Source organism: Molossus molossus, unplaced genomic scaffold, assembly GCF_014108415.1.
Source record: "Molossus molossus isolate mMolMol1 unplaced genomic scaffold, mMolMol1.p scaffold_m16_p_9, whole genome shotgun sequence".
NCBI lineage: Eukaryota > Metazoa > Chordata > Mammalia > Chiroptera > Molossidae > Molossus > Molossus molossus.
In genome coordinates this window covers 103969567-103988180 of record NW_023425403.1, presented here as the reverse complement: position 1 = coordinate 103988180, position 18614 = coordinate 103969567, and the positions used below count along the sequence as shown (strand labels likewise).

At 35.5% G+C, this 18614-nt stretch overlaps 1 protein-coding gene across 7 annotated transcripts in view; it reads right to left on the bottom strand.

Annotated features, from left to right (window-relative positions):
- PDS5B (PDS5 cohesin associated factor B) overlaps window positions 1-18614 on the bottom strand; it is a 191750-nt gene that overhangs the window by 89186 nt on the left and 83950 nt on the right. For all 7 annotated transcript variants that reach the window (XM_036249585.1, XM_036249584.1, XM_036249586.1 and 4 more), the window contains 4 exons: window positions 16517-16611; window positions 7768-7913; window positions 5337-5488; window positions 4037-4150 (listed from right to left, as the gene is read on the bottom strand). In XM_036249585.1, coding sequence (XP_036105478.1) covers window positions 4037-4150; window positions 5337-5488; window positions 7768-7913; window positions 16517-16611 — 507 coding nt within the window. The remainder of the gene's footprint in view (window positions 1-4036; window positions 4151-5336; window positions 5489-7767; window positions 7914-16516; window positions 16612-18614) is intronic.

Below are 18614 nucleotides of genomic sequence, written 5' to 3'. Positions count from 1 at the left end.
AATTTTAGAAGAAAATACAAGCAACAAAATTTCAGACATCATACACAGAATTTTCACTGACACAATGCCTAAGGCAAGAAAAACAATGGAAAAAATGAATACATGGGACTACATCAAACTAAAAAGCTTCTGCATAGCAAGAGATACAATCATCAAAATGGAAAGGGAACCCACTATATGGGAGACCATAATTGCCAATGATGCATCAGATAAGAGGTTAATTTAAAAAATACATAGAGTACTCATACAACTCAAAAAAAGGAAGACAAAGAACCCAATTAAAAAATGGGTAGAGGACCTAAATAGACACCTCTCCAAAAAGGACATACAAATGGCCTAGAGACATATGAAGAAATGCTCAATGTCACTGATCATCATCAGATAGATGCAAATTAAAACTATGAGGTATCATCTCACACCTGTGTGAATGGCCACCATCAACAAATCATCAAACAACAAGTGTTGGTGAAGGTGACTCTGGTATACTGCTGGTGAGAATGCAGACTGGTGCAGCCACTATGGAAAACAATATGGTGTTACCTCAAAAAGTTAAAAATTGAACTGCCATGTGACCCAGTGATCCCATTTCTAGGAATATACCCTAAGAAGCCTGAAACACCAATCAGAAAGAATATATGTACCCCCATGTTCACAGCAGCACTATTTACAATAGCTAAGATCTGGAAATAACCCAAGTGTCCATCAGTAGATGAGTCGATAAAAAAGCTGTGGTACATATACACAATGGAATACTATGCAGCTGTAAGAAAGATTTCTTATCCTTTGAGATGGCATGTAAGGACCTGGAGAGTATTATGCTAAGCAAAACAAGCCAAGCAGAGAAAGACAAATATCACATGATCTCACTTATTTGTGGAATATAATGAACTAAACAAACTGATGAACAAAACTGACCCAGAGACATAGAGGTGAGGTACAGACTGACAAGCCTCAGAGGAAAGAGGGTTGGGGGAGGGGAGGGAGAGAAACCACAGAACTTACATTCATGTATTCATGACCAATGGACATAGACAACAAAGCTGGGGATGGGGCGGGGGATATGGAGAGGAGGGTGTGAATGGGGAGAAAAGGAGAAACATCTGTAACAAAAACAAATTAATAAAATAAAAACAAAAACAAACAATTAATTAAAATTTATAAGGTCTCTCTGAATGTTCCAAACACTATTCTTGACTCACCTATGTTAAAAAAGATTGGTATAACTGGGACAATTTTGTCATTTTATCCCATGGGGATAAAGAATGTTTTACTATGGCGTAGTATTTATTTCAACTGCTTTTCATTTTTTGTATCCATTTGGTTTAACATTTAGGAAGAACTTTGTATCAAAGAAAACCACAACACAAATCACAACTATCAACTCATAGTTTTAGGCTTTAACTGATTAAAATTAATTACTTCATCATTGAATAAGTCATTTCTAATCATAAAAATATAAAATAAAATAAATGTAAACAGTTTTGGAGAAAGTAAAGTTAAATGTAACCACAGATAAATGTAAAGTTAAATACATAATAAAATCTTGATAAGTTTATTCCAAAAAGTTCTTTAAAATAAAAAATAATTTAAAATATGATATACACATAACTTAAGGATTTTAATTTGAAACACATAAATCTCCATTCTCTCACCATTTTCACAGATTGCAATTTACTTTAAACTCTTTCATGGCATTTTTTTTTTTTTTAATCCTCACTGGAGGATATTTTTTTGCACTTATCTTCAGATAGGGTGGGAGGGAGAGAGGGAAGGAGGGAGGGAGGGAGGGAAGGAGAGAGAGAGAGAGCAATGTCGATGTGAGAAAGACACATTGATTGGTTGCCACCCACACAACCCCAACTGGGGCCAGGGATGAACTGCAACCGAGGTACGTGCTCTTAGTGGTCATTGAACCCAGGATTTCCAACCACTGAGCCAAACCAGCCAGAGTGGCATTATTTTTCAGTGTATCTTTTGTAATTCGCATTTTTATTTTTGAAATCAATCAAATATACTTTTCATTTACATAATTAATGATATGTGACATACTTAGTTTTATAACTGCTATCTGTATTTTCTGTTTTCTATTTACAATTATTTTTCTTTTCTAGTTCTAGTATTAAAATTTTCATTAATTCTTTTTTGTATTTGGAAACTACGTATTTTTATTCTGTATTTTTGAGTGACTAAAACTGTATTACTCACACCTGTTTATTGTCTAATTAACCAATATGTCTGTTCTCACTCTTATGATAAAAGAACTGCCATCTTATGTTATTATCTGATAGGGTCTACCTAGTATTCAGATTTTTTCACAAAGGCGCAGCACCAACCAATCAGAACACCTGGCAGTAGAACAAGGCAACCTTCCAGCTGGCCCAGGCATAGGGGTGGATCCCAGCGACCTTTCAAGAGAGCTCACATACTGTTGCAGTGGTGTGTACTGGCTAAATACCAGCCTAGATGCTAACCAACTTTTTAATCCACACTCTCACCCTTTGTAAAGAAAACTACTATTATTTTTGTTTTTACGGGCTTTGATTATTTAAATCTGCAAAGGTTTGAAAATGTTGTTGCTTCCTGAATCTTATTCCTTCCTTCTGGATTTAATTTCTCTTTTTTTTTAACAAAAGAAGTTATTATTCTTTAGTAATTTTTTTCAAGTAGGATCTACAAGTGATGAACTCTGATTTTTTTGTTTCAAAGTGTCTTTATTTTGTTTTTACTCCTGAATGACAGTTGAACTGAATCAAGAAGTCTGATGACTGATTTCAAATAGGTTATCTCAAGTTGGAATACGTATCCATTCTAAGAGGCCATCAATTGCACCACAGAAAGAAATGCATTCCAGTTCCAGAAATGTCAGTATATGAAAATTTCATGTTTTAAAATTATATATAGTAGTAACATATTTTAATATATGCTGTGGAAAAAGAATGAGCTGTGGAACCAGACAGAACTGAGTTCAAATTCTGAATTTGTTTCTTACTACTTATGACTTTATGAAGTTAACTAACCTCTATGATTCAGTTCATCATATGTAAAACAAAATTATCACTTACAGGTTGGCAAGCTTTTTCTATAAAAGGTCAGATGATAAGTATTTTTTAAGTTTTGTGGGCCATATAATCTGTTGAAACTACTCAATTCTGCCATTGTTGCCCCAAATCAGTCATAGATAATACATATGCCTGTGCCAAAAATATAGCAGGTTTCAAGAAATACACATTTCTCCCCTCTACAATCTTTTTCTCGATGTGGCTATGAAAAATATAAATAGCACATACAGTAATTTCCATGGGGGAAGTGAAGTCAAAAGTCCCATTAAACAGCGGTAGGAAAAAAATTATATACAGCTCCTCAGTCTTCCAATTTCTGAACATTTAAGCCCCAATAGTTGTAACTGCATTTTCTAGAATACCAAGGAACTACATTTTCTAAATCCTAGACTCAATTTCCAAACCTGCAGCATGATTCAATTAGCAACGTCTCTTCATGTCCAAAATACCAATTCCCTACAAAGGCACCCAAAAGTATTTTTTTTTTTTTAATAAAATGAGGTTATAAAAATGTATCTGTGCTTACCCTCATGCCAAACTATAACACTATGTTGAAGCTATACAGCACAAAATTATGTACTCTACTGCCCTATACTGTAGTAGAGATCAGTATCAGGTGAAAATAAGGTGGTAGTTTCAGAACACGAACTTAATGCTTTAAGGAAAAAATAAAAGAACAAAAAAAGTGTACATTGGAATTTCTTAAGACAACACTGAAAAACTAGAAAGAGAAAAATCAAATCCTAAAAGATTCCATGCCAATCAACTCTGTATTTTAACTGCTTACAAAAATTCTGTTAATTTCATGTTGATAGCTGTACTTCTGAAAAAATAGCTGTGTATTTTATTTCTGACCATTTAACAATGTTTACGCTATATAAAGTGTTGACATTTAAAAATACCATTGTATTCCCCCACCCCATAAAATCCAGTATACTACAAGAGACGGAAAGAACAGTTTGACGTTTGAAACATACTTCACAGCATTTAAATCCAGTGTGGCATACAAATAATATAAGCACTTCATCCGTTCTGTGGTTTCCAAATTATGGGGAACCATATATTGAGCAAAGATCCGTTCAACAAGCAATCTATAAAAGAACAGAGAGAAGGCATTGTCTTGATTTTTTAAATGTGTGCATTAAATTTGTATATGAAATTTCAAAACATATAAGGAACACATATAAAAGACATTTCTGCTTTCTGAGTGGAGATGAGAGTTCCAAATAAAAAATTTATTTCTGTAAGAATAGGGGTCAGGCAAAAATACTATAATAACTATGGATGATGCCGGTGGGTACCTGAAATATCAGGGACCACTCTGTAAAGTATGATGGTCTAACCACTATACTGTACACCTGAATCTAATACAAAATAATGTGGAATGCAAACTGTAACTAAAAAAAAAAGAATAGGAACCATAAAATAATTTAGCTGGATGTACTGGAAATAGCCCTATACCCACCCAGCTATGATAACTATTTCTGCATGAGTCTGGGCAAATTATATATCAAGAACTCAATTTCTCTATCTAACCTTACAGTGGAATAGAAAAATACAAAATTTATATTCAGATGTATTTTTATATAAACTTATAAACTGTGTTTTTTAGCTCTGAATAAGAATTTGTTTTTATTTTAAATGTCTATAATCCAATGGGTTTATTTCATTTAAATCTTATTTAAAAAAATAATTGAGTCTTAAAACTCAACTACTTATAAAATAAAATGTAAATTATAATTGCACATATTCCTACTTTTAAATATTATTCTGTTCTATAATAATACATAAAAATGAACATAAAAGCTGTATCCAGCCCTGGCCAGTTTGGCTCAGTGGTTCGAGCGTCGGCCTGCGGTCCAGAGAGACCTGGGTTCGGTTCCTGCTAGGGGCATGTACCTTGGTTGCAGTTTGTCCCCGGCCCTGGTTGGGTCATGCGGGAGGCAGCCACTCGATGTGTCCCTTTTATGTCGATGTATCTCTCTCTCTCCCCCCGACTCCCTCCCACTCCGTCTGAACAAAAAATGGAAAAATGTTCTCCGGCAAGGATAAGAAAAAAGAAAAAGAAAAAAAAGCTGTATCCATTACAGAAGTTTTATGCACATTACTACTTCATTTACAGCTTTGGAGGGAAGGAAACTAGTCACTCCGTACCTTTAGTTTGTATTTAAAATTGAGGACGAAGTTTAAAATGATAAGAGAAAATAGTTTGCCTAAAATAGATCAACAATAGTTATATAATTACCAAACACTTTATATATAGTGCCCTTAACTTACCGATCATCAATACTATTTTGATAATATATGTGTAACAATTTGTCTTTGATCCATGAAATCTGTTTTGCAGCATCTTTTCCAGCTGCTGATTGTAAAGCATATTTCTTATAAATTTGGGCAAGTCCCATCATGGCTTCTTTGCGCACTCTCCACTTAAAAGAAAAACAAAGATGTTTACTTATGATATAAAAATGTTTCCATTATATTAATTCAGAAAAGCCTAGGTTTCTAGTTTTTAATTTACTTTACACAATTTATTTCCATCAAACCTAAGTTACTGGATATAAATTTATAACGAGTAGATGAAAAAACACAACTATCATTTTAATATACCTACTATGTAAAGTACAGATATATCAATATGCATAAAGAATTTTAATGCTTTAGTATCTTAAATCTATCACCTACCCCTAAACACAAAAGTTAACGATCTACATAAAGGCAATGGAATTTGTGAGGGAAAGTATGCTACCAAATTTTAAATGGGAAAGAAAGAGTTGATTGGATAAACTGTGACTTATCCCTTATAATTTTTTTCAAATTATGGTGCATATTAAGCATATTTATATTAGAGGTATACATAAAATATTGGCTTTATCAAATATTAACTGTAAAAACACACCAGTGTTTCATTTTATATATCTGGAAATCAAGTTCAGGTAAAAGAGGAATATATTCAACTATCTTTTTAAATAAATGCAATTGGCCATAATATGTCTAACACTGTTTAATTATTTTGGAATGAGTTTATTTTTTAATTTTATGTAAACGCAGCACTATAGTCAGCAGGATGTTAGTAATGTTTAGAACTTCATTAATCTATACAGATTATTCATTTTTCCTTTGCAGACTGTCATTCATAACAATAGTATTCCCTTTTTTCTTTAAATTAATTACAGTAGATTAAGAATAGTCTGTATCCATCTATCACATACACAGTGAAATAAGACTTCAGAAGTCTTACTCATCAAATAAATTCAATTTTTTAATAAAAACTTTATCTCTAATTCCCCAAACTCCTGCTCTAAGGAGAATTTAAAGATAAAGTATATTCTAATACTACCAAAAACATAAATATATTCAATTATTTTTGGTACTCAATTAGTATTTATATGAAAGAACTAAGCAGCCCTAATGAACACAACATGATAATCAAAAATATATGTAAATTATGATCCCAAAATACACACTCATCTCAAATTCCAAGACACTTAGAAGACTATTTTCTTACCATGATGCAAATCTCCTTTTTCTTCCTTATGCCTTTGATTATTTAATATCCCAAAGAAATAGTCACTGAAGACAAGTCTAAATTTACTAGTTTAAATAAGTCGTTCGGATACCCACAGATTTGGAGGGAAAACAATGTAATTCCTGCCCATCTATTCTGTACCCAAAATCAGCATTATCAGAAAGAATTACATTATAGAGAAAGCATAATAAGCCTTATAAGCAACTATTAAAATGCTATATTTACCTAGTGAAAGCTATTCACAGCTACCAACAGGCCTCCCACTTTCTTTGCTGATTAATCCCTAAAAACATCAAAGATTTTTTTTTATCCTTCACCAAAATTACTTTTAAGTATAAGACCATAAAAACCCATGCCAAGAAGAAAAGGCAAAGGGAGGGAGAAGAGAATGAACATTTACTGAAACATTAATGGGTGCCTAATATATGCCAGGCAATATGGAACACAAACATAACAAGGCAAGGTCCTCCCTTCAGAAGCCTCTGATTAATGAGTGGAGTTAGGGGACGCTCACTCAAGAAGGTTGGTTTGACCTTGGCCAGGTGGCTCAGCTGGTTGGAGAGTAGTCCCGTACACCAAAAGAGGTTGGGGGTTTGATTCCCAGTCAGGGAACATATGGAGGCAACCAACAGAGGTTTCTCTCTCTCTTAAAAAATAAATAAATAAGTAAATACAAACATATCCTTGGGTGAGGATTGAAAAAAAAGGAGGAAGGTTTGGGGTCATAGGACATAGGCTGGAAGCATGCCAAGTTTAGCTTTGTCAAACTGAAGACATCTTTTCTTTTTCTACTGCGTGGAAATGAGAAAACAACTAGCTAGAGGACTACAAACTAATACCCATAAGGGATAAAAAAGAGGAAAGAGAACCAGTAACATGAGAGTTGTGTCAAAATTCCTTTACAAAAATCACTTACTAAAACTAGTGTACAAGCTGAGTGTGTGACTCCTCTACCACTGAAAACACCTCATTATCAGAACAAGAATAATCTTAACAAAGAAAAACAAATAAAATACAATGTAAAAAGTAAAGCTTTTCATAAACACTATTTTAAATATTAAAATGTCTATCCCCCCCAAAAGGGCTAATTATATTTAAATCTCAATATTTTCAAATGAAATACTATTAAACTTCAAGTATTCAAAATGACAACCTGCAATAATTATTACTCCTACTTACCCGTTTGTCTAAAGTTCTTTCTCTCACAAAATTAAGTAAGTGATCATTGACCAGAAGAATATCCTTTTTAGCAGCTGTAACTATAGACACAATAACATCATGTCTAATAGCTTCCTCAGGGTCATGTGACCTCACTTTAAGATACTCTGAAAGATAAAGTTTATTTGATTGAAATGGAACTTTAACAATTAAAATGTTTTTAAAAACTGTGTAATACCTTCAAAAGTAAACCACAACAAAACAAAATCTACGGAGAAGGTTCAATGTTTCAAGTAAATTGGGAGCAGGAGAGAGGAAAGAATAAAGATCAATCCTTGAGTCAAAACAAAGAAATTAACATGCAACTATGCATAAATCCCCTCCCCATGTGCAGGGCAGGGTTAAAGAGTTCCCAACCTCATTAATTAAACAAACCATATAAATGAACCAAGAAGTATACTGACATTAAATATTTCAATTTTGTTTGTTTAAATGATTAAAGTATTCAAGTCAAGTGGTTCTACTAGGAAAGGTTAGAGCAGGGACTGGGGAACCTCTGGCCCTCAGGCTTTAAAAGGCCCTGGAAATCAATACCAGCTAACATCACAGGCCTCGCCAAAGAGAAGCAGTTCAAGCCATAACATTAGGGGTGAGTCAATTAAATGTTTGACCAAACATAGCAGGATAATTTTTAAGTTGGTAATTTTGTATGGCCTCAAATTATGTTATAAATATCCAAATGGCCCTTGGCAGAAAAAAGGTTCCCCACGCCTGGGCTAGAGTATTCAAGTTTCTATTTCTTAACTACGGAAACCTTCAGTGAGGTTATTGAGAGAATAAAATTGAGATACTGGCCATCAAGAAACAGAATTACAGGAAAAGACTATAGGCAATTCCACTGAACTCAACTAAGAAAGGCCAAACAGAATATAGAAGAACTGAACATTTAAAAATTATGAGTGCCCAGGGGAGTATCTTAAAGTCAAAAGCATAGGAATTCATATTTGGCACTGAATATGCTGAAAGAAAAGTTAATAATCTTCAGTGTCATATATTAGGCTTAAGTAAGAAGTCACACAATTGAATATAAATTAATAAAAATATTCACCTTTTTTATAAGACCAGTAAGATAAAATTCAATTGTTTGGATTTGGAATAATAAATATAGCCATGCCTATACACAACAAACAATGCTTATGACTGTGAATAAATTTACTTTTCCATAAAATAACAATTTAACAAATAGTTATAACATAAACACCCATAAAACCACTGCTCTGGTTTTCAGCCCCTCCACCTGGAGCATTCTCTACCAATGCAAACTATCCCTAAAAATGGCTCAGTGGTTAGAGTGATGGCCCTCAGCCTGAAGGGTCACGGGTTCCATTCCCGATCAAGGGTACGTACCGGGGTTGCAGGTTTGATCCCTGGCCCTGGTCGGGGTCATGGGGGAAGCACCCAATCGATGTGTGTCTCTCTCTCCCTCCCACCCTCCCTTCCTCTCTATCTAAAATCAATGAAAAATATCCTAGGGTGAGAATAAACAAACCAACAACAACAAAAAACACAGAGAAAGACCATACCATATGTTACTAAAAAAAAAAACTGAAGAAATGGAAAGGTTATTTTATCTAATTCAGTAAAGAAAGTTATTTTCAGTATTGATTTCAAATGAAGTATATAACATTTATTTCAATTTCATTTCCCCACCAAGATAAATACAGGAGTTTTATCTTTCACTGTACTTGTTTTTAATGCAATACATATTATTTTAGGTGCCACTAAAAAAGAAAAAACCAATGACACACCATCAATTTTAAGATGTATCCCAATTTCCTGAGCACAATCATTTATAAAACAAGTATTCAAAAGAGCTATTAACATATAGCTATTTACTGTGCAGCGAAAAAGAAAACAGAGAAGAAAAAAGAAATTCTCAAGTTACTAAGTATGAGAAAGCATCTAATACTCTTCACAATATGGTTATGTCCCTAAACGTGGCCGAAAATAGAAGGATCAATCTCACAAACACACTGTTGAGAAAATAAAATAAATATGTGTGTACAACAAATATTTATCTCAGCTTGCTCCTGAAATCCTAAGAAAATGTCTTTTAAATGGATAAGTAACAAGAGAAGAGATCATAGCTATGAGATTTCCCAAAAATTTCAGCAGATGGATGATTGGTAAATGTCAGAAGAAACAGGAAAAGAATAAAATCCAAATGGGGAAGAAAACAACAAGCTCGATCCCAGGGTAGAAGAACCCTGAAGACGTTTGTAAATTCAAGGCACCAAGCTCTGAGCAAGGCAAAGATGAAGACTGCCGCTGAAAACATGAGGAGTGGTTGAAAATTAGCATAAAGAGAAGTTAGACCCCTAAATTTCTCAGAGCTTTCAACCAACTACAAAAATTAAAATGTGCCCAGAGGCTGAACATTAGGAAATTACAAAATCGTAACATAAATGTTTCATTACCAAAAAAAAGAAACTGTACATACGCAGCCCTCCATATATACTGGTTCTGCACCTGTGGATTCAACCAACCACCAATAGAAAACAAATGGAAAAAAATGTTACGTTGCTGCTGATGTGTATGTACTATGTAGTTAGGCCTACAATGGCTGTGTCTGTACTAAACCTGTACAGTTTTTTCCCGTCATTATTCCATAAACAATACAATTACAACTGCTTACATAGAATTTACATTGTATAAGGAATTATAATTAATCTAGAGGTGATTTAAAGTAGAAGGTAGGATGTATATACGTCTATACCATTTTACATAAAGGACTTGAGCATTCTCAGATTTTGGTATTCACAGGGTGAGAGTGAAGGAATCCTGAAACCAATCCCTGTGCATATCAAGGGACAACTGTAAACAAAAAAGGGACTTCTCTGGAAAGTAATCTCACAAAGTGATCTGATCATAAATTCCTAACTGGGCAGGTCATGGTGGGCAATCATGCCCCAGGCACACAGCTTCTTTAGTCAAATGTTTTAAGCCAGCCCTGTCCATTGTTCTAGTGCATCTAAGGTTAACATATCTTTGAAATATCAGAAGTAATACCCTTGGAAGGGGGTATTAACCCTCAAGAGAATACATAATCATGCTAACCATCCTCTAATCCAATTACTGAATTGGTTCCTCACACCTTCAGATAATCTTCCTTACTTTCCCTCCTTAATTTCAAAGGCATAAAAAAAAAAAAAAAAAAAAGGAAAACTGTTATTCTCCAGGGCATCTGAGATCCTTGCTTCCCTGCATATGTTGTCAATTTGGCTCAAATAAACTCTTCCAAAAACTTACCTACAGATATGGATGTTTCTTACATCAACAGAAACATTCAAAAAAATCTAAAGACTAAAATATTATTGGTAAAATAATTCACATCACAAGTTTAAAATAGCTATTAAAAAATCAAAACATCTATTATATAGCCAATAAACTTTTCTTTGAAGTTCTGACTACGGGAAAAAAATGCTTAAAAATTTTTATACTTAACAAAAAGAGTCTAGAATATATACAGAACTACTATGAATCAATGACAAAAATAACAAATAGGTAAATTTTTTATAAAGACAGCTTTAAAATTTACAGACACTTCATAAAAGAAAATAATGTATCAATATGTACATAAAATGATGCTCAATCTCATTAGTCATTAGGAAAAGGCAAACAAAACCATAAAAGAGCAAGACCTACGAGAATGGTTAAAATAACAAAATTAACAACACAAAATGTTGGCAAAGATGCTTTGCAACTGGAACTCTCAAACATTTCTGGTGTCAGTGAAAAAAAGTACAACTAATATGGAGAACTTAGTTGTTTCTTATAGTTAAACGTGTATTTACACTATGACAACAATTTCACTCCTAAGTGGTTCCATCAAGAAATAAAACATATGCCCAGGCCGGTTTGGTTCACTGGTTAGAGCGTCAGCCTGCGGTCCAGGGACCTGTGTTTGGTTCCCGCTAAGGGCGGGTACCTCGATTGCAGTTTGTCCCTGGCCCTGGTTGGTCGTGCGGGTGGCAGCCACTCGATATGTCTCTTTCACGTCGATGTTTCTCTTTCTCTCTCTCTCTCTTTCTCTCTCTCTCTCTCTCTCCCTCCCTCCCTCCCTTCCTCCCACTCTATCTGAACAACAACAACAACAAACAAAAAGAAAAAAAAAATGTCCTCGGGTGAGGATAAAAATAAATAAATAAAACATAAATCCACAGAAACAACTGTATAAGAATACTCAGTAATTTTACTCATAACAACCCCAAACCTTAACAACCCAGATAACCATAATAAAAAAAAATGAATAAATTATGGTGTATTCATTATCAATGGAATATTACTCAAAAATAAAAAAAAACAAAGAATATAAGAGTCTCAGACACAAGCAACTAGATTTTTAAACTCTTCTCTGGTAACTGGACAAGTTCAAGAGAAATTATCTAAAGGTTTTCCAAGGCATAACCCATTCTAATCACCCTAGAATAAAGGTCAGAGTCAACAATCCCATCCATACATTCAGGGCTTTCTAATAAATTTTTTTATTTAGCCCCCCACTCTTAACTATGAGCAAATAGTCACAGATTGTCATGCACTTAAGGAAAGCTTCTAACATGAAAAATAGAGAGAAAAGCAATAGAAAGTAGGAAAAACAAGTTAGCTGAAAGGCATTTTGTAGGAAAAAGAAAACTTCCCCAAAATACTACCATTAATTTTCTCAGAGACTACTGCATGAATAACACAAAAAGAGGATGCCACAGTGCAAGGAACACCCATGGGAAAAGAGGAGGAGGAATACAAAAAGGAGACAGACACATGAACAGATGTCCTTATTCAGCAAGCAAGCACTAGGAAAGAAGGCAGAGGAAGGAAGGAGAGGGTGCAGGTAAAAGGGGAAGAATGAACTATCTTACAATCAACTCGGTGAAGCAGCTTGCACAGCAAGCAGTCCACATTCAGTTGTGTGGAGGCAGATAGAGGGTTCCAAGCAGGGAACCCCACCCCCACAACACAAAACTGACAAATATCTACTGTTAAAATCTGACTCACAGGAATTCAACAAAACCTTGACAACATGACAATCTGTTGTTAACAATATTTCAAAAAGCTACACTTTGCAATTTTTATTTACCAGAAGAAACTCAAAAGGAAGTAGTAAGATTTAAGAAGCAACTGTGAGCAAACCCCATATAAAAAAGTTATAAATATACTACAAGTGGACTTCTGTTCAAGATAGTGGCGTAAGTAAACACGGCATGGCATCCTCCCATCACAACATCAAAGTTACAACTAAACTACAGAACAACCATCATTCAGAACCGCCTGACACTGAGCTGAATGGAAGTCCTACAACTACAGAATTAAAGCAGCAGCCACATGGAGACTGGTAGGAGGGCGGAGGGGACGGGCTGGTCCCACACCCACGTGTGGCGGATAAAAATCAGGAGGACACCTCGGCTGGGAAGGTCCTCCCTGAGGACTGAGGGGTCCCCGTCCCACACCAGGGTCCCAGTGCCAGGAAGAGAATCCCCATCACTTCTGGCTGGAAAACCAGCGGGGACTGAGGCTCAGGGAGGCTGAGGCGGCTGGAGCCCCAGGCAGCTCCTTAAAGGGCCCGCGCACGGACTTATCGGACTCTCTCCCTCTGAGCTTGGAGGGGAGGCAGCTCGAGGGGCACCAGAGACACACAGGGAAGAACTGGGCTGTTTGGCACTGGAGCGAGGGGGCTTTCTCCGGGACAGATGTGCTGTCAGAAGCCTTTGTTCCTTTGGTGAGCCCTTCCCTGGGGCGGCAGACAGCCACCATATCTGGGACTCCAGCAACCTGGCCACACTGGTAGCCCCGCCCTGGTGACTCCCTGAGGCCCCGCCCCACCCAACTTTCAGGCCCACCCAAGCTGTTGCCACCTGCTTAACCATAGGATTGGCCTGTCTTGGATCCTGCTTCAGGTTTTCCTAAATTCTTTCAAACAAGCAGCATCTGGTCTCAGCTAGCCCCATACCTCTGGTTAAGTAACACACAGAAACAAACACAGGGAGGCAGCCAAAATGAGGAGACAAAGAAACAGGTCCCAAATGAAAGAACAGAACAAAACCCCAGGCAAAGAACTAAGTGAAATGGAGATAAGCAACCTAACAGATGCCGAGTACAAAATACTGCTTATAAGGATGCTCAATGAACTTAGTGAGAACCTCAGTGAACTTAGTGAGGGCCTCAAGAGCATAAAAAAGGACCAGTCAGAAATGATGGATGCACAGTCAGAAATGAAGGAGGCATTACTGAAATAAAGAATAATTTACACAGATTCAATAGTAGAATAGGTAAAGCCAAGAAGCAAACCATCGATTTGGAATACAAGGAAGGAAAAAACACCCAATCAGAACAGCAGAAAAAAAAAGAATCCAAAAAAATGAGGACAGTGTAAAGAACCTCTGGGACAACTTCAAGTGTGCCAACATTCGCATTTTGGTGGTGCCACAAGGGGAAGAGAGAGAACAAGAAATCGAAAACTTATTTGAAACAATAATGGCAGAAAACTTCCCTAACTTGGTGAAGGAAACACATACAAGTCCAGGAAGCACAGAGAGTCCCAAACAAGATGAACCCCAAGAGGCCCACACCAAGACACATCACCACCAAAATGCAAAAGGTTCAAGACAAAGAGAGAATCTTAAAAGCAGCAAGAGAAAAGCAGTTAGTTACCTACAAGGGAGTACCCATAAGACTGTCAGCTGATTTCTCAAAAGGAACTTTGCAGGCCAGAAGGGAGTGGCAAGAAATATTCAGAGTGATGAAAAGCAAGAACCTACAACTAAGATTACTCTATCCTGCAAAGCTGTCATTTAGAATCAATGGCCATATAAAGAGTTTCCCAGACAAGAAAAAGTTAAAGGAGTTCATCACCACCAAACCGTTATTAATTATATGAAATGTTGAAGGGTCTTTTTGAAGAAAAAGATAAAATATATGAACAAACAAAATGGCAATGAATACATATCTATCGACAATGGAATCTACAAACAAAATGAACAGGCAGAAGAGAAACATTCTCATAGATACAGAGAACATTTTGTTGGTTGCCAGTTGGGAGAGGGGTTGGGGGAATGGGTGAAAAAGGTAAAGGGATTAAGAAGTACAAAGTGGTTGCTAGACTGACAAACCTCAAAGGCAAGGGGGTTGGGGGGTGGGTAGAAATAAACCAAAGAACTTGTATGCATAACCAATGGACACAGACAACAGTGTGGGAAAAGGCAGGAGGGGGGCGGGAATAGGGAGGAGAGGTCATTGCGGGAAAAATAAGAAACATGTGTTATACATTCAACAAAAAAGATTAAAAAATAAAAATAAAATGTATGAAGGAAAAAAACAAAACAAATATACTACAAGTGGTTATAAAGTTTTAAAAAGAGTAAATAAAATAATAACCAATAATGTGACAGATGAGAAGGGTGTTCAGGATTAAAGCTTTGAAGGGTACTGGATTGATCAGAAAGAAGCTGGAAAATTTTGATTAACTTTATAGATTTCATCAGTCTATTATGCACTGAAAGCACAAAAGAGAATGTTAACCTCTAAGCACATGGAGAAATAAAAACAATAAAAAATAGGAACTAAGAAAATTAATCAATTGAGCAGAAGAGAGAAAAACAGAAAAAAAGCAAGGAAAGACATGAGAAAAGGAACACAAAATAAGATAGTAGAAATAAGTTCAACTATATCAAATTCAAATGATATTTACATAACCATTTTAAAACACGTGAAAATACTATATATAATTTATGGACAGATAGGCCTGCAGCATAGATAGAAAAATGTGAACAGGTCCAGCTTAGTTTGGCTCAGCGGTTAGAGCGTCGGCCTGCGGTACAGAGAGACCCGGATTCGGTTCCCGCTAAGGGCACGTACTTCTGTGGCAGTTTGTCCACGGCCCTGGTTGGTCGTGCGGGTGGCAGCCACTCGATGTGTCCCTTCACATCGATGTTTCTCTCTCTCTCTCCCTTCCTCTCTCTCCCTCCCACTCTATTTGTACAAAAAATGGAAAAATATCCTCAGGTGAGGATTAAAAAAAAAAACAAAAAGAAAAACGTGAACAGGATACAGAACAAATTTAATAGAGTGCTTACCCTCTGTTGAAGTAGGAAGGAGTCTAGTTTGTTAGGGGCATTTTAACTAAATGTAAAATTTATTTTCTTTGTTTAAATTTCTTAAGCAAATGCAGCAAAATGCTAACATTTCTGAGGAAGACAATAGATAATTTATTCACCTATATTTTCTGAACTATTCCATAATTTTAAAAAAATTAACAGCAGTAATAATCAAATACATATATTCTTATTACTACATAAATACAAAGTTCTGAACTGCTTTATAATTATACAGACTTCAGAACCTTCTTTTCATTTTATGATGGTTAAATTACTTTACAAAATAATGACTCTAACCTAAGTTCTCAAAATATTGGAAAATGTTAGTCTATATTATAATTTAGTCAAAGTTAAGACCTGTTCAAATCCAAATGCCTGAAATATTTTTAGAAATGTCCTTAAACTACAAGAGATAATATTATCTCTGATGAAACCAACATTTTATAGGTGCTTCTAGCCAAAGTAGGCACCAGGAGGTAAAAATTCTAGCTTCAAATAGTAACCCCAATGATGATGAACTGAAACAAGACTTCACCTATAACAACAACAAAAAAGGTTGCCCCCCATATGAAACCATTGTTTTCACCAAAGAGTACTCAGAAGTATTTGCTGTTATACAGTACCTGTCAAGTCCTTTGCTAAATCAGGATGGTTCATGAGACAGTGGCTGGCAAATTTCACACATTCCAGGCGTATTGGTACATGAATATCATTAAACCTGAGAAAATATAAAGGCAAAGTGATCTTTAAAATCAGAGAGACACATATGTTTAATCTGAAATAAATTTATATTTATTTGTCTAATTAAAAGAATAATTTATGTAGGATAATTCAAAGTGGAACCAGACAAATTATCAAAGTTTTTGATAAATTATATGTATATAAATTCTTTGAAACCTCCTATTAAACTTAGACAATCTCTCCTGTGAGAACTATGTATTTTAAAGGGGCATGTTTAAATACACATTTGGCTCTAATACAAGAATTTAAATGACAAAATTTTTTTCTATAAATATACTTTCAAATATATTTATGAAAGTATAATGAGTGTACATAGTTCATAATTACATTATATAAACCCCACACTGTGTTTGAAAAGAAAGCTATTCCTCAAAGTATTCTTTCTTAAATATAGGACATTCTCAAACGTGTGGTAGATCTTGTACTGAACCATAATATTTTACCTGACTCTAAAATTGTGTCCAAATTAGTCCTATCCAGTCACAATTATTACATACCTACTAACATCAAAGCCAATTTTTACATGGAAATGTAATATCTTAGTATGTATCTCTGACAAAATTAAAACTCTTTGATTAATATACCATTTAAGTATCTTAATTTTATATTTTCCATTTCTCTTTTTCCCTTATGATTTGGTGAAGCAACTGTTTTGTGTTTGTGTGCAGTGTTTTTCCAGTTAAAAATTTTGCTAATTTGATCATGATGTCAGTTAACAGGCTCCCCTCTCTCCTAAATTAATATGACTATGGCCATATAAAAATGATTATATTCAGGTTCATTTTTAGGGGGAAAGATTACGTCATAGATGGCACTGTGTTCCTCTATCAGAAAGCTGTAATATCTAGTTGTCACTACACATTTATGTTCAAAGCCTATATACATTAGTTCATTATGGACTACAAAACTTATTTAAAAAAACCTTTTCAAGAAACAAGGAAAACATTAAAGTGAAGAAAGAATTTTCCACTTGCTATTTTCATGTCTTAATTCTGTAAGATCAAAGGTTTCCAAATCTTTTACTGTCCGATACTGTAATACAGGAAATTTAGCATAATAAAAAAAAAAAGGCTTCGCCCTGGCCAGTTTGGCTCAGCGGTTAGAGCGTCGGCCCATGGTCCAGAAAGTCCCGGGTTCGGTTCCTGCTGGGGGCATGTGCCTTGGTTACAGTTTGTCCCCAGCCCCGGTTGGGGTTGTGTGGGTGACAACCGGTTGATGTGTCTCTCTTACATCGATGTTTCTCTCTTTCTCTTCCCCCCTGTCCTCCTCCCACTCTATCTGATGATAAATGCAAATAATGTCCCCGGGTGAGGATAAAAAAAATAATAATAAAAACAATTAAAAACAGACTTCAAAATAAGCACCAAATTACTCATAAAAGCTTATTACTAGAAAAAACATTGTTCTATGAAGTACACTAAAAATAAGTTATATAATCTAGCCTATGGTCTCATATAAAATTTGAGTGTTTTGAATTTAGATATTCAACCCTTGTATAGTTTATTGTTGCTCAACTAAACATGTACTATATAACCATAATAAATATAGTAAGACATCTTTAAGAAATGTTCTAGCTTAGCCCTGGCCGGTTTGGTTCAGCGGTTAGAGCGTCGGCCTGCGGTCCAGACAGACCTGGGTTCGGTTCCCTCTAAGGGCGCGTACCTCGGTTGCAGTTTGTCCCCGGCCCTGGTTGGGTCGTGCTGGTGGCAGCCACTCGATGTGTCCCTTTCACATCGATGTTTCTCTCTCTCTCTCTCTCCCTCCCACTTTATCTGAACAAAAAAATGGAAAAATGTCCTCGGGTAAGGATAAAAAAAAAAAAGAAATGTTCTAGCTTAAAATTGGTAATATGTGAGTTTACGTCATTATAATTAAAAGAAAAAATTACAGCCCACTGGTCAATACCCATGCACCAAGAAATCGCCAGTTCAATTCTCAGTCAGGGCACTTGCCCAGGTTGTGGGCCCGATCCTGGGGGTG